This window comes from Sinocyclocheilus anshuiensis, unplaced genomic scaffold (genome assembly GCF_001515605.1).
Source record: "Sinocyclocheilus anshuiensis isolate Anshui unplaced genomic scaffold, SAMN03320099.WGS_v1.1 scaffold100, whole genome shotgun sequence".
NCBI classification, from domain to species: domain Eukaryota; kingdom Metazoa; phylum Chordata; class Actinopteri; order Cypriniformes; family Cyprinidae; genus Sinocyclocheilus; species Sinocyclocheilus anshuiensis.
In genome coordinates, this window is record NW_015555725.1 from 937672 (window position 1) to 960854 (window position 23183).

The 23183-nt window shown below is 35.0% G+C and overlaps 2 protein-coding genes across 9 annotated transcripts in view; both read left to right on the plus strand.

Moving 5' to 3' along the window:
• Positions 1–17855, plus strand: part of LOC107672622 (protein unc-13 homolog B-like) — a 50600-nt gene extending 32745 nt beyond the window's left edge. Inside the window, exons 31-47 of the mRNA XM_016465894.1 lie at positions 262–291; positions 3556–3603; positions 5922–5942; positions 7444–7470; positions 7599–7637; positions 9261–9281; positions 9448–9474; positions 12402–12490; positions 12884–13030; positions 13273–13396; positions 14339–14383; positions 14461–14532; positions 14850–14997; positions 15133–15189; positions 16056–16148; positions 17177–17336; positions 17491–17855. Coding sequence (XP_016321380.1) covers positions 262–291; positions 3556–3603; positions 5922–5942; positions 7444–7470; positions 7599–7637; positions 9261–9281; positions 9448–9474; positions 12402–12490; positions 12884–13030; positions 13273–13396; positions 14339–14383; positions 14461–14532; positions 14850–14997; positions 15133–15189; positions 16056–16148; positions 17177–17336; positions 17491–17776 — 1434 coding nt within the window. The 3' untranslated portion in view covers positions 17777–17855. The remainder of the gene's footprint in view (positions 1–261; positions 292–3555; positions 3604–5921; positions 5943–7443; positions 7471–7598; positions 7638–9260; positions 9282–9447; positions 9475–12401; positions 12491–12883; positions 13031–13272; positions 13397–14338; positions 14384–14460; positions 14533–14849; positions 14998–15132; positions 15190–16055; positions 16149–17176; positions 17337–17490) is intronic.
• Positions 17856–20689: 2834 nt separating this feature from the next.
• LOC107672607 (phospholipid-transporting ATPase ID-like) overlaps positions 20690–23183 on the plus strand; it is a 28934-nt gene continuing 26440 nt past the window's right edge. For 4 of the 8 annotated variants that reach the window (XM_016465866.1, XM_016465868.1, XM_016465867.1 and 1 more), the window contains exon 1: positions 20690–20869. The gene's annotated coding sequence lies outside the window, so the exon portion shown is untranslated. Of the gene's footprint in view, positions 21075–23183 lie in introns of all 8 variants that reach the window. The other 4 variants (XM_016465870.1, XM_016465871.1, XM_016465865.1 and 1 more) reach the window with 3 other exon arrangements.

Below are 23183 nucleotides of genomic sequence, written 5' to 3' on the forward strand. Positions count from 1 at the left end.
ATATATATATATATATATATAATAAAAAAAAAAGTGTAACCATGTAAGTCTTTGCTCTCATTTTTTATCAGTTTAATACATCCTTTCAGTATATACTTTATTTGTCAAACAAAAATAAAATCTTACTGAGCCCAAACTTTTAACAGTAGTGTAATTGAAGCTGTATTTATTTGTTTGTTTGTTTATTTAGTATCATTGTTTTAATTGTTTACATTATTTATTATTTTTGTCTGACTTGTGAATTTACGTCTTTTCCATCAGTCTGGAATTTCGGATTCAGAAGGATCAGAGGTATGTTAAGAGATCATAGCCACTGCTTTTTACAGATGAGCTCAAATCAAAAGCTCAGTGATAGGGATGTAACGATTCACTCAACTGACGATTCGATTCGATTCATGATTTTGATTTCACGATTCGATTCGATTCATGATTATTATTATTTTTTTTAACAAAATTAGATTTAAGACAAATTATAAATTAAATGTGTCCTTTTATTATTGCTTGGTATACTATATTAGTATATATAATAATATACTAATATAGCACTTGTAAATTATTGCTCTTTTGTTGGTTTTGATAGCTTCTATTGTCCTCATTTGTAAGTCGCTTTGGACAAAAGCGTCTGCTAAATGACAAAATTTAAATATAATGTAAATGTAAATAACAAAACTACATTGAAATTTTAAAACAAGCCCCAAATCAAATAAATAAGTAACACAAATAAAATAAATCTCTTCATATAAACAAAATAAGGCTTTGTCTGTGCTCTTTCCATTTAAAATTAGAGGCAACCGCTGCATTTTAATCATGATCCAAACAAAGATGCTGCATACATGCAACGTGAGCAGTTTTTAATCTAAATTAGATTGTATAATTTCGAAATTTGAAGCAAAAACAGAATGGTTTGACTTCAGTTTTGTGAAACTATACATAAAAATATCTGCATGAAACAGCGGACGAGCTGAATGAGACGCAGATTCACTCTCTGCCAGCAGGTGGTGCTTAAAGCATTTCCTTGGTTTCCGCTGTAATTATGCATTATACAGAGGCAAGATGAAAAGAAAAAATACCATCTAAACTTTTCTAAAGACAGTAAGTTCCCCTCAGACATGCATTCATATAAACTCCTACATCTAAATGAATCGCGATTTGTTTAGCATCTCAACCGATTTGAATCGTCACATATTTGAATCGATTTTAAACCGGCTCGCGGTTAATCGTTACATCCCTACTGCAAGCTACTCAAATTAGAAACCAAAAAATAAAAAATAAAAAAACACAACACAAACTCCAACAAACAAATTTCCCCAATCCTACAAATCTTTCGCTCTACACGGCTAACGTTACGTGCATCCTATTGTTCACTTTACAGCTTCAGAGTTTGGATATTACGGTGATATTTGCATTAAATGAACTTAAGACTACAGACAGATCAGACACTTTCACTTCACTTTTTTAAATCAATATTCATCTTTATCAGTAAAATTGTGATAAATGGCACTATTTGGTTAGTAACGCACACAAAATATGCTATTAGTGTGTCCAACAAGAAAAAAACGTCATTTATTTGTTTGCATAAATTCAACTGAGAAATGCATAGATCTAGTGAATGTAAAATGTAATCATCATCAAATACTAAGAAACATGCATAAATTTCTCAAATGTATTATAATTTATAATTATTAATTTAATATTTTATGAAATACCAATATAATATTTATCACACGATTTATCGTAAAATATTTAAATAGTTTCATAACTAGAATATTTTTATTTACAATTTTATTTAAATTTATGCATGAAGAAAAGGATCATTTCACAACAATTCCGCATAAATGCAATGGTACAAATTATTATAAATTAAAACCAACAATTACTTAGGAATATGTATCAAAAATAATTTCTTAAATGTATAAATAGAATTTATAATTATTAATTAAATTTGTATTGAATATTAACATAATATTTTTATTGCACGTTTTACATTTTTCATTACTATAATTTTTTTATTTATAAAATCAACAATTACCACTTAATTGTATGCATCATATGTTTAATATGCATCAATAATATAATTTCTCAAATGCATAATTAGAATTTATAATTATTATTAATTAAACATCGATGAAATATCAATATAGTACACGTTTTATAATATTTAACTAGTTTCATTATATAATTATTAATGATTTTTATTATATAAATATAAATAGAATATCCGGCTCGCGGTTAATCGTTACATCCCTACTCAGTAATATGCAGTATAGGCATCTGTCTTGTTTTCATTTACTCGTTTCACTCATGTTGTCTTGTTTTTGTGATATGCAAGTGAAGGTTGTGCTTCACGGACTAAAGAAAATACAGGGTTTGAGAATGGAGATGAGTAAATGATGACAATGTTTGTTTTTGGGTGAACTGTCTCTTTAAGACAAAAGTTGATTAGTAAAATCTGATAGAACAGATGGGGCTTTAGGTTGCAGTCACATTCTGTTATGCACATTAAAGCCTAATTGACCCATTAATTGCAACCAGATAATTTAATGTAGCGCTAAAGCTTTAAAAAGAATCAAAAGCTTTTACTTCTATAGCTGGGATTTGTACCTTAATTGATTCCTGTATCCAACCAAGAGCAGTGAATCTGAATAAGAGCATGAGTGAGGAATGAAATATATAGGTTCTCTCTATTCATATAGTAAATATAGTAAGTCTTAAATGAAGGTTAAAAGATATTGATTAATTCCATACAAATGCTATATTTTTAATTGGAGGTGAGTATTGGAGTACTCTGTGTGATGCGTCCTGTGGAGTTTGTGTTCTAGACTCCAGCTGTGATGTTAAAGGAACACTCCACTATTTTTGAAAATAGGCTCATTTTCCAACTCCCCTAGAGTTAAACAGTTCAGTTTTACCGTTTTCGAATCCATTCAGCCGATCTCCGGGTCTGGTGGTAGCACTTTTAGCTTAGCTTAGCATAAATCATTGAATCTGATTAGACCGTTAGCATCTCGCATCTCTCGTAATAATCAAGGAACTTTGCTGCCATACCATGGGTGCAGCAGGCGCAATGATATTACGCAGCGCCTGAAAATAGGCTTATTGGAAGTTACCTAGCTGGGGACTATTTTCAGGCGCTGCATAATATCATTGTGCCTGCTGCACCCATGGTACAGCAGCAAAGTTCCTTGATTATTACGCCGGAATGAGAGTATAGTTCCTAGCCATATCGGCCTAGAAAATCGCAACTTTTCATTTTCCGTCACAATTTCAGTCCATTAATTAATGGCTTGTGATGTAAAAAGCTGCATGTTTGTAAGAAAAACATCCATCATTAAGGCATTTTAATATTAACATAATCCATAATAACATTTCCTCCAGTTATCACAAATCAGTTATCCTTTTATCAGCTGTTTGGAGACTCATTCTGACGGCACCCATTCACTGCAGAGGATCAATTGGTGAGCAAGTGATGTAATGTGATTTTTAGCAGGTTGGTGTTTCAAATTGGTGGCACACTGGACTGTAATTTGAAAATGTATGTTATATTTTTATTTGTAGATTGACAACAAAGAAAAGGAGAATAAGGTTGGTTTTGTAAAGAAAAAAGTGAACCCATTTGACTTTAGTGGCTTATTGTGTGTTGTGAAACCCTGTTGGTTGTATACCTTTCATTAGTTTGTATCATGTGCTCCTGTGATTATGGTTTAGATTGTGGTTATCCTGTTGCAACATTTTTCAATCATGGACCATCTTTTATTCCCATAATTTCCTGTCCTTCCCTCAGTATTGTATGAAAAAGTGGTCAAATAATGATAGTTAAATAAAGATTAGAATTGGGACGATGCTGTCACGTGTCAGTCAAAAGGACTGAAATAAAACAGCAGCAGTTTTAGGCTTAGCAGGCACTCCTCTAGTGACTGCACCTACAGTGTTAGTGCTTTGCTGTGTGTATTGTGTTATTGTGTCCAGGCATTTTTAAAGCCAGACATGTGCAGACATTTATCAATGAATTCTGCATTTTTAAGATGACTCTGTGAAGTGATGACAAATATTCTGCTGTCCTTGAGTCAGGTGTTGCTAGGTGTTGCCGTCAGTGTTCATGGTAATGTTCTTTAGCAATGAACTTTTTGACTGGTATGTTGGTGTATGTGTGGGGAGAAATAAATAAATGCATAGATAGTGATAAGTAGCATCACAATTAATACCCAGGGCAGTACTGTTTGGTTAAAAAAAAAAATCCTACAAGCAACTAATACTATAATGTTTATATGTTATATGAACATACACTAGCATTCAAAAGTTTGGAGTCAGTTTATTTATTTATTTTAAATTTATATTCATCAAAGAATATTGGGGAAACAATTATCACTGTTTCCATAAATTATTAAGCAGCACAACTGTTTTCAAAACTTTTTGAAAACTGATTGCTGAAAATTCAGCTTTGCTGGAATAAGTTATATTTTATGATACATTAAAATAGAAATTATAGTTAATATAGTTAATAGTTATTTTAAATTGTAATAATATATCACAATCTTACTGTTTTACTGCATTGTTAATCAAATAAATGCAGCATTAGTAAGCATAGGAAATATCTTTAAAATAATGTAAATTCTTACTGACTCCAAACTTTTAAAAGGCAGTATTTAATACATCGACACATAAACAATTTTTTTCTTTTTTTTAATTTGCAGTACTGTTGGTGAATCTCAAGTTTTAAAGCAGTTGATTAAATCAGCCTGTTCTAACCAGGTGGAACAATAAAATCTATCTCTTCCTGTCTTAACCTGCTGCGACTGCAATGAGTATTTTGACATTTTACATATTTTTAACATTTTGACATATTTAAACATTGTCACATCGCACAGCAGTTTTTGCATCCTGGTTGTCGTGGTTATAGGCAAATTTTTCAATCCACTCTCTAGCTGTTTTTAATGGTCAAACACATCCTATGTGAATGGCCCCTTGAGTATTCGGCTGCTCCTGTTCAAAATTTCAGCTTCCTTCTCTATTTCACTCTCTCACCCCCTACCATTCATCCATCTGTTATTGACTCTTGTTTTTATCATCTCTCCTTTCATCTGGATGTACAGCTTGACAGGCAGAAGGTGGGTTTGTGTGAGCTAAAGGCTTTAATTTGATGTATGACAGTCATAGTGAAGTACTCAGTGTGGTCGTATCAGATGCTTTGAGCCGATGAATCAAATATTTGTGGTTATAGGCAAATTTTTCAATCCACTCTGTCTAGCTGTTTTTAATGGTCAAACGCATCCTATGTGAATGGCCCCTTGAGTATTCGGCTGCTCCTGTTCAAAATTTCAGCTTCCTTCTCTATTTCACTCTCTCACCCCCTACCATTCATCCATCTGTTATTGACTCTTGTTTTTATCATCTCTCCTTTCATCTGGATGTACAGCTTGACAGGCAGAAGGTGGGTTTGTGTGAGCTAAAGGCTTTAATTTGATGTATGACAGTCATAGTGAAGTACTCAGTGTCGTCGTATCAGATGCTTTGAGCCGATGAATCAGATATTTAGGGAGCCAGTTTCTTCTTTTCAATTCAACTTCTTCCTCTTATTACCCAGAATTATTTTTCTAGATTCCTCTTCCCTTCCCTTCAATTTTGTGTGTGGAATATATTGTGTTGTTTGAGTTCATCTATGTGCGTATTGGTCGTATCAGATGCTTTGAGCCGATGAATCAAATATTTAGGGAGCCAGTTTCTTCTTTTCAATTCAACTTCTTCCTCTTATTACCCAGAATTATTTATCTAGATTCCTCTTCCCTTCCCTTCAATTTTGTGTGTGGAATATATTGTGTTGTTTGAGTTCATCTATGTGCGTATTTGCATTTAGTAGCTCTTTAAACTTTTTCTCTGTTTGTTTTCATTCTTATTGTCTTTTTGTTCATTCTTTCTTTCTGCAGTCTGTTGCTAAGAAAGAAAAGGTGTGTGCATTTCCAGTATTTTCGGTAGTACTTTACTTAAAGCTTGTGTGTGTGTATATATATATAATGCACCTAATGTCTGTAGTGGTCACAGCCCTGGGGATGAGTATGAGAACTCTGAAGTGACAGCAATAATCGATCAAAAGAAACTAGATGGAGTGCAGCTAAAGGCATTAAATAGAACGGAAAGTCTTGAGGTGACTTTTTAAAACTTTAACTAGTTCTAACCTGGCACACCATACTACTAACATAGTGCTTGTGCCGCAAGATGCTGGGGGGAAAAAACAAAAACATTACGCTGCATGTAGCTCATAGACCAACAATTAAAAAATTGTGTGGAAGAAAGCAGCTTCATTATTTTGAAGTGAAAAGTTCAAGTTTCAAAAGTTCAACATATGGAGTAAGATGCCCCTCACAGAATTGAGGCAGATGGTCCTCAGTTGCATGTTTTTGCTAGTGTTTTATAGTTTCTTTTTATGTTTGTTACAGATTATTGAGATTGTGTTATTTGATAATTCCATGTATGAGATACATTGCAAACATAAACTTTATTTATCATAACCTAGGCCAGTTGGGTGGAATTATTAAACCTGAATTTATGGTTTCTTTCAATTAAAATTATGGTATAGTATAATAGAGATATAGCTCTTTGACTTCTTACATTTTCTTGCATTATTCAAATACCTAAATTGTCAAAATGCATAATTATACATATAATACACTAACATATAAGTTCGGGGTCAGTAAGAAATTAATACTTTTATTCACACTGAATCAATCAAAAGAGACAGTATAGACATTAAGAATGTTACAAAAAAGTTGTCTAAAATAATAAATAGATTTGACCTGAAAAAAATGTATCATGGTAAGCAGCACAACTGTTTTCATCATTGATAAGAATAAGAACTGAGTTCCCTTCTTCGGTGAGTTCTTGAGCATCAAATCAGCATATTAGAATCATTTCTGAAGGATCACGTGACAGTGAAGACTGGAGTAATGACTGCTGAAAATTCAGCTTTGTATTCACAGGAACAACTTACATTTTAAATTAAAATAGAAAACAGTTATTTTAAATTGTCACAATTTATCACAATATTACTGTTTTTATTGTATTTTTAATCATTGTATTTTCATTTTCAATAAATAAATGCAACCTTGGTGATCATAGAGAGATATCTTTCAAAAACATTTAAAAATCTTACTGACCCCAAACTTTTGGACATTAATGTACAGTATTTGATTTAGTATTTTTATATATGCATATATTATGTATATTTTTACATAGTCATTAAAAATGTAAACACATTTTGCTTCCTGCCCCAGGATCATCTTTATGATGTTAATGCTATAAATAAAATAGCAAATGTTTGCATTTATTTCCCTTAATGTCTTGAATAATTTTCATTCAGCCTATTCAGTGCTTATAGTTTCTGTCTTGTGTGTTATTTGTGTATGTCTATGTTTCTTCATTCATGTATTTGTTTCAATGTTCTGGCATCAGGGGGAAAAGAAGGACAAAGAGAAGGAGGTTTGTGTGCGCGCGCACACACACACACACACACACACACACTGTTTGTCTGTGGTAGTGTTGCCCCATAGTCTCTGGATCAACAGGACTGTGTGATATTGAATGTAATTTTGTTTCTCTGTCTCAAGGATGAGAACATGAACACAGAGGTGGGTGATGGAGCTGAGGTAATAAGCTGATGCACATCTGTGTGTGTGTGTGTGTGTGTGTGTGTGTGTGTGTGTGTGTGTGTGTGTGTCACTTTCTGAAACATGATAGAACAAGGTCTCATTAGTGTGAGGAGCAAGTGTGTGCATAAAATCTGCTGGGAAGGAGAGATGTGTGCTGTTTTGCTGTGATCCTGTCCTCAGGGCTCCGGTACCTCATTGTCAGAGTGTTGCTTTTAGGTGGAATAGGATTCTTGTGCCCTGATTTGACACAAAAACAATTACCCATAATTCAAAGCTTAAATAATGATGTGCCTTAGGCAAATGATAAGATTTAGTTGTTGTCAGTGAATAAATGATCATTGTTTTGGTAAACACAGTAACAGATGCTTATTAAACTTTTTTCTTCTATCTTGGAGTGTTTTTCTAGAGCATAAGTCTAGAATGCTCATTAGGACAATCCATGTGTTTTATGGGTAGTTTAAGGTAGTCATGTGTTGCCAGGCTTTTGACTGAAGTCTGGTCAACTTTGCTACTTATTTTGGAAGTTCGGATCATTTTAATGACTTGAATCTTTGAATATTTTTCAGCAAAATAAACGAATCCTTTTTCAAGTAATTTTGTGTAGTTAATTTAAAATGTAAAATTTTCAATAGCCAAAATCCACACAAACCATGCACATATGCAATCTTTAATCATATTCTGAATTAGAAAATCATTATAATGCAGCCAAAAGATAAATACTTCTGCGTCTTTTGGTATGAGTCTTTAATTCGTCATGTGACAGACACATAGACATTGTACAGGAAACAAAAAGCAATTCATTCACCAAACTACGTATTTGTATCACAGTCATATGTTAAGGACTGAAAAGATGAACATGCACGGTCACAACAAAATGAACAAATTATTCATTATTTCAGAGTCATATAAAAATAATTCAAAATGAAAAAATCATTCTTGACCGACCCATTACTTACCAAAACCACCCACTTAATGTAATATACTGAAATTTCAGCTTTGCCATCACAGGAATAAATTACATTTTAAAATACATTAAAATAAAAAATGTTACTTTTAAATTGCAAAAATATTTCACAATATTACTGTTCACTGTATTTTTGATCAAATGAATGCATCCTTGGTGAGCATAAGAGACTTTCAAAAACCTCTTTACAGAATCTTACCGACACCAAACTTTTGAACATACTTTGTTTCACGTGTTTCACATTATTTTATAACTGAACTGACACCTGCAGTTTTGTGGACTTAACTGAATTCACAAATCAGCACTGTGTGAACATAATCACACTAACCAAGTTGTCCATCACTTAATACACATTACACAATATGATAGCCAGTAAGACTCACACACAATTTTTTTCGTGTGTTATTTCGCTAACTCTGAGAGATGGTGATATGAGCTGTGTCATCTGGAGCTTTAAGATCCAGTCGCTATTAGACTTCAGTTTATTCAACTTCGTGTCCGCTGTGATGAGTAAATACAGTTGTCAATGCCAAACACTGATTGTGTGAATGTGACCTTAGACAGAGAGTAGATTAGACCTCACTACTGTCAGACTAAAAATGAGTTTCAATGTTTTCCCCATTTTATTTATTCTATTTTTTAAATTTATTCTTCAGCCCAAAGATGAGGGAAAAGAGGTTTGTGGTGTTTCTCTTGCAGTTTAAACTGTAATGTTTCTGTATTTATCTCAATTCTAACATTCAGAAGCATCAGTGCCATTGAGGATATGCTCAGCTGTATCATTTTTCTCTCTGTGCCTTTTCTTTTGTTTCCCCGTGTTATTTTCACTCTGTCCCTCGGTAGAAAGAGGCAACAGGCGACACAAAAAAGGTGCGCTAATCATCATGGGTGTATTTGAGTGTGTGTGTATGTGTGGGTGAGACTGTCATGTTGTTTTGCTAGAAGCCTGGCTATCTCTTCTCTCCTCTTGAGACTTTCCCCATCACTGTGATAGCATAGTGCAAATAAATGTTTCAGAAAAACATGCATTTATGATCAGTTCTGTGCATTCATTGGCCTAAGTGCAAGTCCACAAGAACAGTGGAGATCCAAATTAGAGAACAATTCAATACATTTTCATGAATTTCAAGGTCACTGTTTAGTCCTATTTTAAGTTATCCTAACAGGAGAAGAAGGGCGGTTTTAAAGCATATTTCATAAATTAATTGTATTCTGAAGCACAGTATAAAAAAAACTTATATTTGAAAAAGAACTCAAAATTAGAGAACACTTACAGATACCTCCAAGTAATTGGTGTTAATCTGGCTCCTGGTGCTAATTTCCTTACCTTAAATTAGATATTTGAAAATGAACTCTGATCAAAATTAGAGAACACTTACAGATACCTCCAAGTAATTGGTGTTAATCTGGCTCCTGGTGCTAATTTCCTTAATTAAATGACAAACCCTATTTAACTGGCAGCAATCCTCCAATTTTCAATGAAATTGCAAGATGGCGGGCCGCTCTAAAGTGACTGAAAGCCTGCAACAGGAGGTTGTCCAGATGAAGGCTAAAGGGATGACCCTTTTAGCCATTGCAAGAGAAGTTGGTGATTCCAAATCTGTGATTTCTAGAATATTGCAGGTTTACGACACTAATTCAAGTCCCCCAAAAAGGCTGGTTGTCCAAATAAGACAAATGCACAAGAAGCCAGGTGTAACAACGTTCGTAGTTCGGGAAGAAGGAGGCGGGAACCGGCGAACATTTAAATAAAACTCCCAAAAGACTGGACTTCCACATAAGATAAATGTGCCAGAGGAAAGGATAATGTGGAGACTCTCAATTAGGGCTGAACGATTAATTGCATTTGCGATAATATCGCGATATGAAATAACGCGATTTTTCAATCGCAGAGGTAATTGCATATTAAATCGCAATAGCAATATTGGTAAAAAAAAATCGCAATTAGATTATTTTGCAAAATCGTTCAGCCCTACTCTCAATGGGGAATCGGTTCAACACTGCAGCTGGAATTGCTTGCAAAATCGTTCAGCCCTACTCTCAATGGGGAATCGGTTCAAAACTGCAGCTGGAATTGCTTGCCAGTTCAGCGCTGAACAGGGTATGGATCTGTCTCGGCACATTTAAGAGAAGTCGGGCTGAAAGCGCATTCTGCAGTTACCAAGCCTCTCATCAGCAGAAAGAATCAAAAGGCTAGACTAACCTTTGCTTAGGAGCATGTTGTGTGAACAGAGGAGAACTGGTCCAAAGTTCAAACTGGTAAAGACTGAAGCCCAAGTGCGTAAAAAATCTGGGAAAGTTTGAGGAGGAAGTGTCATGGTTTGAGGGAGTTGGACCTCTTATACAGACACATGGCAGGGTCAATGCAGATGTTTATCAGAACCTCCTTCAGAGACATGCAGTACCTTCCCTGGAAGCATCTGCCAATCAGCCTGTAATTTTCCTGCAAGACAATGCCCCCATCACACTGCAAAACAGATAAAGCAGTTCCTTGAAGCTAAGAACATTGAAATAATGAAATGGTCGGACCAGAGTCCTGATGTAAACCCAACTGAAAATCTCTGGAAAATCCTTGGCAACAAAATTATGACTAAGAAACCCACTAGAGTTACCAATTATGGAAGAGACCAAGATCACACCAGTGCAGTGTGAGAAACTAGTGATATCCTGCTACCACAGATGTGCTGAAGTCACTCAAAGCAAGGGCTCTACAATTTCTACTAATTTCTGACATCTGTAACCTTCCAAAATATGAGTTGCAATCTTCTTTCGTGCCACAGTGGTTACTGTTCTCTAATTTTGATCACTGTGTTTTCCACAAAATAAAGGTTTTTGTTAAAATGCCTCAGTTATTTTGTCAAACATGTTTGTTATAACAGTGGCATACCCACAGCCAATATTCCTTTACATTTTGAGCGATGAAGATTAACAATTGTAAGATCCACCCAATTGGCCCAATGAAGGTATTCAACGGTGGCTGAAGATTTCCTGTGTGTTCGGCCTTTTCCGTGCGCAGAGTAATTTAATTTCAATTAAATTTTAATCGGACTCCATTTTATTATGACCTCGAATTTAGGTTGTCATACGAATTGGTTGTTTGTCCATTTCTAATTATTGTTATTCTGACACTTGATTATTCTAGTTAACCCTTTACTTTATATTTTACTCGTTCATTAGGAATCTAAAATTTCCAAATACTTTTTGGGACCATGTTCTTTTGTAAATAAGGGATAAAGATGCTATTGTTCTGTAGTTTTAAAGTTTTATTGGTCCTTTCTGTCCATAAGCTAAAAGACAGAAAGCAAACAAACCCTACTTAAAAGTTTTCTCTGTTCTACCACCCTGATTGTCAGAATCAAATCTACATCCCTTACTGTCGATATTGTGTGATGTTCTAATTGTTCTTCCTCAGCAGTATTAAACTGAATAAACAAATGTTATTGTTCATTATGGGAATGAAATCATAACTCCTCCACTCTTTGTTTTGGTATTTTTTTTTTACACCTGCTTTAATTAAGCTGTTGTTGGATCTGACCGATGTATTGCTCAAAACTTTTCTTACTGTGGAAAAACAGCTTTAATAGAGAATGTTTCCAATTTGTTTCACTTCCCTGATGCTGATGCACTTGCAGAACCATGACAGACATTGTGATTTTTTCTCCCTACATTCTCTCCTTTCCTTTCCACGCTTCTGCCTAGTTTAAGTTCGATATTTTCTATTAAACTAACACTTCTTTCCGTGTGTGTGTGTGTGTGTGTGTGTGTGTGCGTGCGTGTGTGTGTGTTACTCTCAACAGCTCGACTCAGAGGCTGCAGATATCCTCAATGACCTGCAAGGGAAGCTTAATTCTGTTCTGGATAACCTGAGTGGCATGTTTGCCAAGAGGTAAACTTACTTTTCTGAGCCTGAATCTCATCTGAATATCATTATTGCAATGTTTCTGAGTGTTCTGCTTATAAATGTCAGAAAATCACTATTCTTTATTTTTATTTTTGTTTTGGTTTTTGTTTGGTTCATTTTTTTTGTATTTAATTCTAAAAACATTTTATTTGATTATTAATTTTATTTTGAAGCATTTTGAATGCATCTATAAACAAATATAAATGAATACAATATAAACATGATTTTTAAAAAGCGCTACAGAAAAACATCTATTTTGGAAATAGTGCCATTATCATTGTCATCTTGTTTGTTGGCCTAATTTTGAATCAGTGAATTCTGCAATTTTTTTGCCCATACCATTCCTATCTCCCTCTCGCTCTTTCTATATGTATATAGTTTCCAGGCCCGTATGAATGCATGTGTGCGTCAGATGGCGGAGATCCTGTATCAGATTAAAGGACCTCTGAATCAGAATACTCGTAACACAGCAGAGGCTGATGCAGACAACGCACTGCGGCCGCTCATGGAGTTCCTCGACACAAAGTCAGTTCAGCTCAACTTTCTTTAGTTGCTTTTAGACCAGTTCAGTTTCAGATCACTTGTCAATTTTGCCACACTAAGGGTCTCCATGTGTGCCTATTTCTGTTTCTTGGCACACTTGGTATTCTATAAAAGAGCAGAACAAAGTGAAATGATAGCCTGTCATCAGCTGAATTGTACTGTATCTCACAAATTGCCAAATGTAATATGTACATACACGTGTCTGTTTGCGATGTGTGTTGCAGCCTCAGCATCTTTGCAGACATATGTGACAAGACTGTGTTGAAGCGTGTGCTAAAGGACCTCTGGAGGAATGTTCTGATCTGCATGGAGAAAACAATTGTGTTACCTCAGAGCAGCGACAGTATGGTAAGTTATTTTACAGGAAACATAAACATGATGTTCAATGTTAGACACCTAAAAACTCATTTCATGACACAAACAGTACTATGATTCTCTGTCCCTGCTCTCAGAACACAATATATACTGTTTTACTGGCATAAAGTGGTCATTATCAATGTTTTTATTATTGTTATTTCAATTGTCAGTGTTAGTATACTATCTAGGGATATCAACGACTACAGTACTCAATCACTCAGAAGCGACGGCGATGATCAATCATGAAAACACAATAATTGAACAACTTTTCCTCAATTTCCTGACTTTTCCTTGTTATTTTAATTTTTTTTTTCAGTTTTTATTTAAAATTTGTTTTATTGTAGCATTTTGCATTCGCAAAAAAAGAGATTGTGACAAAAGTGACGTGAAAGTATTTATTTTTTTTTCAGTTTTTATTTAAAATTTGTTTTATTGTAGCATTTTGCATTCGCAAAAAAAGAGATTGTGACAAAAGTGACGTGAAAGTGGTGATTGATCATGAACAATGGAAACAATAATTCCATAACATTTCCTTAAAATCAAAACATGCCAAAAAAGAGCCTTTAATTTTATTTGATCATGTTTTTGTTTTAAATTTATTTTATTTTATTTTTTTAAATGAGCCTCATCTTTAATTTTTTTGACAGTAATTTTCTAACTGGTGGTCACTTGTGGTCTGATTTTTCATGGCTGCAGTTTCTGCAGTGTTTTAAAGTTAAAACTATTTTTAATTTGAGATGGCATCTGCGCTGCTTAAGGCAAGTTGTTGAAATAAGGAGAAAAATGTCTTGTACTAGAGTAGACAACATGACCATAATGGCCTTTCTGAAGTTAACACGCTTTTGACATTTAGACGGTTAATAATATAATGTTTTTTTATATATATATAATACTGGCAGGCAGGTTTGAAATATTGTTTTTCATTTTTTTTAGGGAGCTCAACTTCTTACTGCTGCTAAGGAACTGTCTAAACTAAAGGTATTAACTATAATTACTTGAAACATATAATCTGTAGCCTAAGGCAGTGGGTGTGGCTAATGCGTCTCTCATTATAGGGAGGGGTGGAGCCAAAAAGCTTGTCACCAAGGCAATGTGTGATCGTGGAGACAGCACTGGATTCAATCAAGGTGTGTTGGTGGATATGGCATGCCTGCTGAGTTACAACACGTTAAATTGTTGGCTGTCTGCTTAAAAACAGAACTGTCACACCAAGTCAACACATTGCACACTGAGTGTTTGGGTTCTTGGGATCGGTGCGTCATTAAAGTGTGTGGGAAGGAGAGAGAATCTGAAACAGTCTGAGAAAGCTGCTCACCACAAGCATGCCTTTTCACACGTAATAACATGGTCAGACACAATAAGTTACTGTGATCTGTAGCATCTTTTGCAGAAGGAAATTCATGCTAATTTTCTCTCTCTCTCTCTTTAACCTGCTACTGGGTAGCTCTTCTTCCATGCTGGTGGGAACGGTTTAAAAAAAGCGTACCTGGAGAAGAGCCCTGAGTTGTCATCGCTGCGTTATGCTCTCTCCCTATACACACAGACCACAGATGCTCTTATCAAGGCATTTGTGACAACACAACATGCTCAGGGTGAGATACATACACTTGCACACATGTTGAGGTGCTGACTTTTATCAACCCTTGCACATGGCCACACAATCTCTGTATAAATTATTTGACATTTGCATGACTCATATATTTTTAAAATGAAATGTCTTCTTGCAGTTCAAAATGGTTTGGGCATCAGGATCACCCCCAAGGAGAACGTTCGACCTGACAGAGGTGGGCCGAAGATTCGTTCATCCTTGACTCTTTGAAGGGCTAGGAATAGTCTCTCTCTCTCTCTCTCTCTCTCTATAGTGAATTATAATGTAGAAATAAGGAAATGAAGGGGAAAACAGAATAAATAAATAAAATAATGTCAAAAATATTTTAATAATATGTTTTAATAATAAATTGAATAGAAATATGTTTATATACACAATGCATATGTCAGTAAGATTTAGTGTTTTTGTGAGCGTAGTGCCTTATGTTATAAAGGCTGCATTTATTTAATCAAAAAATACAGTAAAAGCAGTAATATTGTTTAATGTAGTGTAATTTATTCCTGTGATAGCAAAGCTGAATTTTCAGCAGCCATTACTTTTACCATCACATTTGCGGCTCAAGAAACATTTCTTCTTATTATAAGTGTTAAAAACGGTCGTGTCTTATTATTATAGTTGTTGTTTTTTTTAAATCGTGATATATCTTTATTTTTTCACATTTAAAAAAAGCAGCATTTGTTTAAAATAAAACTTTTGTAACATTTTGAACAGTAGTGTGTGTGTGTGTGTGTGTGTATAGGAAAGTGTGGCACAAAATTATTTTTCAAAATTGACTCTCTAATGCCTTTGAAATTTTTAGCATTTTAGGAAAAATGCATTTCTGTTCCAAGTTCCTCTGCACATTACATAATTATTTATTAAATATTTTGGGTAATATAATGACGCCTAAGCTGCCACTGGCACATTTTATAACATTTTATTAAAATCCATTCAATAGAATTCCACATTTTTAACTACAATCAAAGCATAAAGAAATGCATATGTTTGACTGTAATATGTTGAAAATACAGTATTTGTAAAATGAAGTGGTTTGATTGACAGGCTCTGGGGTTGAGCGGCTGATTGGGGAGGCAGTGATTCAGCTGGATTTGTCGCCCCCGGCTGGAAACACTGAGCAGAAACTCGGTGTCAGAGGTGAGACTACAGCTCTTTTGTAACATTTTGAACAGTAGTGTGTGTGTGTGTGTGTGTGTGTATAGGAAAGTGTGGCACAAAATTATTTTTCAAAATTGACTCTCTAATGCCTTTGAAATTTTTAGCATTTTAGGAAAAATGCATTTCTGTTCCAAGTTCCTCTGCACATTACATAATTATTTATTAAATATTTTGGGTAATATAATGACGCTTAAGCTGCCACTGGCACATTTTATAACATTTTATTAAAATCCATTCAATAGAATTCCACATTTTTAACCACAATCAAAGCATAAAGAAATGCATATGTTTGACTGTAATATGTTGAAAATACAGTATTTGTAAAATGAAGTGGTTTGATTGACAGGCTCTGGGGTTGAGCGGCTGATTGGGGAGGCAGTGATTCAGCTGGATTTGTCGCCCCCGGCTGGAAACACTGAGCAGAAACTCGGTGTCAGAGGTGAGACTACAGCAAAGAAGAGCTAAATTTAGGACTTATATCTGTGCATTTAAGTGTCTGGTGAGATAATGATGATTTTATCAAGTCTTGATGTTGAAAAAAAACCCTGGTGTCTTTTTATGAACTCTTTATCTCTTTATCTTCCAGTGATTGCGGTAAATGACATGAAATGGCAGACCTCCGGGATGTTTCGTCCATTTGTGGAGGTTAACCTGGTCGGCCCACAGCTCACAGAGATCAAAGCATAAAGTGTAAAAAAAAATGCATATGTTTGACTGTAATATGTTGAAAATACAGTATTTGTAAAATGAAGTGGTTTGATTGACAGGCTCTGGGGTTGAGCGGCTGATTGGGGAGGCAGTGATTCAGCTGGATTTGTCGCCCCCGGCTGGAAACACTGAGCAGAAACTCGGTGTCAGAGGTGAGACTACAGCAAAGAAGAGCTAAATTTAGGACTTATATCTGTGCATTTAAGTGTCTGGTGAGATAATGATGATTTTATCAAGTCTTGATGTTGAAAAAAAACCCTGGTGTCTTTTTATGAACTCTTTATCTCTTTATCTTCCAGTGATTGCGGTAAATGACATGAAATGGCAGACCTCCGGGATGTTTCGTCCATTTGTGGAGGTTAACCTGGTCGGCCCACAGCTCACAGAGAAGAAACGAAAATTCACAACCAAATCGAAAAACAACAGCTGGACTGCAAATTACAACGAGACCTTTCAATTGTGAGTAAAAACGCTCTCATCTGTTAAATATGTGGTTTGAAACACCGACATTTTCTATAAGATAAATACTAGTACTTACTGGCAGTTAATTTTATTTAAAAATGTACAAAAAAAAAACATTACTGAGATTTCCCATCCTTTATTTTAATCTCAGTGTGTTGGGTAAAGGCGTGAGTCTGGACTGCTATGAGATTCAAATAACGGTAAAGGATTATTGTTTCGGTCGTGCGGATCGGGTGGTCGGGATCGCAGTACTGCAGCTGCGTGACATAGCAGACCGGAAAAGCTGCGTGTGCTGGTGCCCCTTGGGCCCGCGTATCAACATTGATGAAACCGGGACCACTGCACTACGAATCCTCTCTCAACGCTCAACTGATGAGGTTGCCAAAGAGTTTGTCAAACTAAAATCTGAGACCAGGCCTGCTGAAGAAGGGAGGTGAAGATGAAACTCAAGGTTGACCTTATCATTAGGATTAAAGTGGACTGATTTAAACAGAAGAAACTTATAATACGAGACAAGGGAAAAGACTGACAGACAAACAAGCGTTCACAAACCAATCACACAAGGACCTACACTGTTTATAAAATTGTGTATGTTTATTCAAAGCCTTAAGAGTCACTTAACTGTTTTACTGGATTTGCATCACTCCTCATGATGGGGAGTGCTAGCATTGAGAATAGCGTTCCCATGGTGATGGAAAATCTGGAAATATCAAGGAAAAGGTATGGAAATGAATTAAGTCTTAAAAAGTCATTACTAAAATATTTAATTGGCTAGTAATCTCTGCATTTGTGTTTTACAAAAATTATCTAGTTAACCAAACAACTTGAAAATTCATGGAAATTAAAAAAAAAAAAGAAAATCTTAAGTCAGCACTAAAATATTTTGTTGGCTAGAAATTGGTATTTATGAGTGCAGTCTCTGCATTTTTGTTTTACATATAATATCTAGTTAATCAAATGACTGGAAAAGTTATGCAAATTAAATCTTAAGTCAGCACTAAAATATTGTGTTGGCTAGAAATGTATTTGTGGGTGTAATCTCCTGCTTTTTTTTTTTTTTTACAAAAATTATCTAGGTATTCAAATGACTGTAAAAGTCCTGGAAATAATAAAAAAAAAAATCTTAAAAAGTCAGCATTAAACAATTTGTTGGTTAGAAATTGGTAAGTGCAGTTTCTGAATTTTTTGCAAAATTGTTTACAAAATTATCTAGTTTATCAAACAACTGGAAAAGTCACGGAAAGGTATTGGTAAAAAGTTGTGGGAGCCCTGTGAGAAGAGAAAAGCAGAATGCTATACATTTTAACTATCACTTCACAATTATTCAAGGCACATTGTAATGAAAAGGTATCAGTAACATTGTGAGAACAAAAAATGTGAGAAGATGAGAAGATGCGAGAGTTTTGCCAAACCATGAGTCTATGGGCTCATTCCACATGTTCTCCGTGGCCTTCTGAACGGGAGGAGTGTTATGGCTGGGGGAGTGGTCTAACAAGGTTTATTTACATTGGCTGCCTATGCTTTGATTGACAGGCACAGATATGCACATTTAGACATACATTTTTCTCTATTGGTCTTGATCACTGATGTGTTCCAGAAATCTTATCTGTGATACCTTCAATGCATTCATCTTTGTCTACTTGAAAGACATTTCTGGTAGTCCAACCACACCAAATGCTTCAAAGATCATGATTATTCTCTCTAGCTTGTTTATGAATGTCTCAAAACGGATAAATACGCAAGTAAAAAAAAGACAAATATAGACCAGTAGTGCCAGCCAATGAGAAGGGATGTACTGTATGAAACTTTGTTTACTTTGTGCCAAGTAGTTTGTATGCTCTCTTTTTTTAAGGTGTAATGGAATTATAGTTTGTTTTGTTTGTAATATATGCACAACCAAACAGATGTAAAAAAAAACAATGTAAAGTAGACTACCACATGTGCATGTATTTCTTGTAAATTCTAGCTTTTGGTCATATGTTTTATTTATGTTTTGTCAATATGTGGAAAGCTATTTATGTGTTTTAAACTGTGGAGGAGTTCACAGATTGAATCCATATTCTGAATTTATTTATAAATTATTTATGAATTAATGTGTGATTCTGATCTTTCTTTCTGAAAACCGTTATTGTGCTGCTAATAAGCACTGGTGTGTGTTTGGATGCCTAGATCCGTGGTTGTAAAACCTACTCTCGCTCTTTCTAACTTTCTATATGACTGTTGTTCTTCCTCCTAAATCATTTCCTCTCTTCTTTCGTCTTCAGTATTTAACAGCAGAAGCATGTCATTTGTAGTGTTCCTTCTCTCTTTAGAAGTTCCTCTAGAGGAATCCGATCCAGATATGGCAGGTCCAGCCTTGTTCAAAACCACCAGGCCATTTCACTCTCTTGACCTCTGCCTTTAATGAGGTGACATGTTTTAAAAATCAATGAAACAGAGGTAAGACTCATTTCTGTATAATGCAGATCACTTATTTGCATTTAATGTTGGTGCATTTTGATGTGGAATATGTATATTTAAAAGGTGGTGATTGGCATTGATTTTGTGGCATATACTTTTTCACCTCTAAATTAAAGCTAGTTTGGTGGCGTCACATTCAGATTCTCTCACTTCTGCATTTTGGGGCAGTTTAGGGTCATTGGTCCATACCATTTTTTTTAATGCCAAGTATGGATAAACTGGTATTTTTATAAATGTTTACTGTAAATATGCTGAGAATCGGATACATGGAAAAGTGTGTAATGACAGTAAGTTCTCTGTGTGTGTGTGTGTGTGTGTGTGTGTGTGTGTGTGTGCGCACTAGTATGCGCATGAGTGTTTAATAGTATGATTAACCTGATTTCTTGGATTTTTCTTTTTTTAATTGGTTCATAATAAGGTTACCTATAATCATTTCCTCTTATAAAATGCATGCATTTTTGTTACCTGACAAGTGCTGTATCAGGACTATTTCAGTGATGATTAGCTAACAGGATGAAAATAAGTCATAGGCCTGTGATAGCTTTCTCTCTAAATCTATGCTTGGATTCTTAGTTATAGTTTGGGAACAAATTTCTATATATATATATATATATATATATATACTGTATTTAATAAAAAATATATTTTATTTTTATGTCTGTAGCGACTGATTATAATTTGCTTTATATAAAAATGGAAGTTCTTGTTTAGATGGTTAAGTAAATGTGTATGTTGTGTGTATTTAGTTTGTGTGTGGCCTTGTGGTCATAGTGAACATGCTCAGTACTGCTGTACTTTGTCAGTGGTTAGAGGAATGGGGAAAAAAATGGCTAGCTTCCCTTTTTGGTGCGCATGTGTGAATGAGTCTAGGCTGGATGCCTGCACTCCCTGTTTCCCATCAACGTAAAGTGAAAGCAGATGGAAGACTGAGAAGCGAGAGAAAGGAGGAGGAGAAAGAGAAAATAAAAGGGCAAGACAAAGAGGAGGAGACTCTTTAGCTGACTTTGGCGAGAGAAAGAAGTCCCACACTAGACCTACACGCACTACGATGTCACCGTAGGACGCTTATGGTAAGAATCCTGAGGATAAAAAGGTTAGGGGTACAGCGAGAGGTCAAGGTCAAGTAGAGGGGGATTCGGCAGACAGTCCTAGAAATAGGAAGTAAAATAGTGGGTGTGAGTGTGAAAGAGTTGCTAGTTTTTTTTTTTCTTTTTCTGTCAGCAGTTTTGAGAAGGGTGGGAAGAGTGAGAGGTTCATGTAATACACAGCTTGAGGGTGAGTTTTGGTAATCATTGCCTTCTGTACAAGTACATTAAATGTCAAAAATAGACTAAGAAAGTTGAAGTGTTTTGATATTTGCATTCTGTTGGACTGTACATCTTTCAAACCAGTCAGCTGTCCGAGAAATATACGCACACAGGGTTTAACGCTTGTGAAGTTACTTTAACACCAGGTGAGAACTGATTTAAACCACTGAGTATAACTATACATAGTCAGGCTGTAAAACCCTTTTGGCTCGAACTGGAACCTGTAGAATCATCCTTGTATGTTTTTGGTGAATATTTAGTACTGTTGATTACATACTTCTAAAAAAAAAAAATCAAGCAAGAAAACTCAAATGTTTGTCTTGTACTGGAAAATATTCTCAAGACTTGTTTAGTACATTCTGAAGTCTGGTTCTCTTCAGGTTCAGGAGTTTGTCATGGGCTGTGTAATGTGTATGATGGCTTTGTGTATATCTGTGACTGTAGCATGACCCTGAGTTCCTCCGGTGGCCCATATAACTCATTGTCAAATACAGCAGATAAATAATGCAGTGACAACACACAGCAGTCTCTATCTGATCAGAAATTATTATCTCTCTGACGGGCTGTTATTGTTAATGGATAAATAATTAAAAGGTCATTAGAAATGACATGCATTTATCTGGTAAAATGAGAGTCCTCTCCTCCTTTTGCTATACCTGAGTGCCGTTGTAAGGATTGGCTAGATTATTCATCAGCTCTTGTCTTATAGATTTTCTATTTAGCTGTGATTTATTGCTTTAATGCCTTTACTAGAAATGTTTTCTTTATTATTATTATTATTATAAATTTGCATTTACTTTATTTTATCTTATTTTATTTTATTTATTTATTTTTTGATGAAAATATGTATATTGGTGTGGTGTTCAAACGCAAGCAAGTTCAATTAAGGCTAGTTGAAATATAAAAAAAAAAACACAAACTATGTATCAGTATGAATAAGTGTAACACGAGTAGAAAAGGAAGTTTAGTTTAGTTGTTCAATGTTTTAACCCCAGGGGATTTCAGTAAAAACTGATAAAACAGAAGTAACTGAGTTCCTCAAATTCTGTTGTATTGTGATAACAGTGAAGCTGCTAGCAAGGGTAACAAAACGTGAGGAATAAACTACTGTTAAAATAACAATAACAATAGAAGGAGGACAGCAGCATGTCACAACCAGTATGACATCGTATTATTAGTTACACTTGGTTAGACAAGCATCACTATCACTATTACTGTTTCTCATAGTTTGAGTTTGAGGTTATGACTAACAGCTCTAAGCGTTAAACGTTTGCCTCGCACCATTTGAGGGGACTCAAACCATGCAGCCTGTAAAGAATAGCTAGACATCTGTGGTGATAAAAGTATGGCGGATGGAAGAAAGAAAAAAAATCCCATAGACCTGCATTGAAGGAAGGACCTGAACTGTACAGTACATAGATACCAGTGGCCAGTTGCATAAACTGCATGTCTTACAAGTTTAATTTAGTTTATCTAATTTGTTTCTTTAAGACTGGTCATAACCAGTGGCGGTTCGTGGGTTTTAAAATAGAGGAGGCACACTAATTGTATTGGTCTGGGATCCCTGCCGATTATTATTATTATATTATTTGCTTAACCACTTTAAAATGGCTTTTTGGTTGCTTTTAGTCAGAAAACGTAAAGAAAACGACATACATACAGCAAGATAATATAATTTCACTTACCTGGCCTATCACTTGACGCAAAAATCCATACCTTCTTAAAAGTCTGTGTTAAAAGAGAGCTGCCTGTTGCGCCGTTTAATTAAGCCGACTGCTGTAGCCTATATCCAGCTTAGGCTGTTTTCCCTAAATTTGTATATATACTGTTTGAATGACAGCTTGGTAAATCTGTTGGCAATCAAATATTCAATATCGCTACTCATCATAAGTACTTGGTACATTATCAGCGCAGCGGGAGACGTTCAAACTAATATCACGTAATTTACGTCTCTATGATGATTGGTTGATATTGGTTGATTGCTAGGGTTCTTTTCTCAACACTACTCTGCGCTGAAAGTGAACACTCGATGGTGATTGGCTAATTTTTTTTACCAACGGAGGCACGAGAGCTCAGC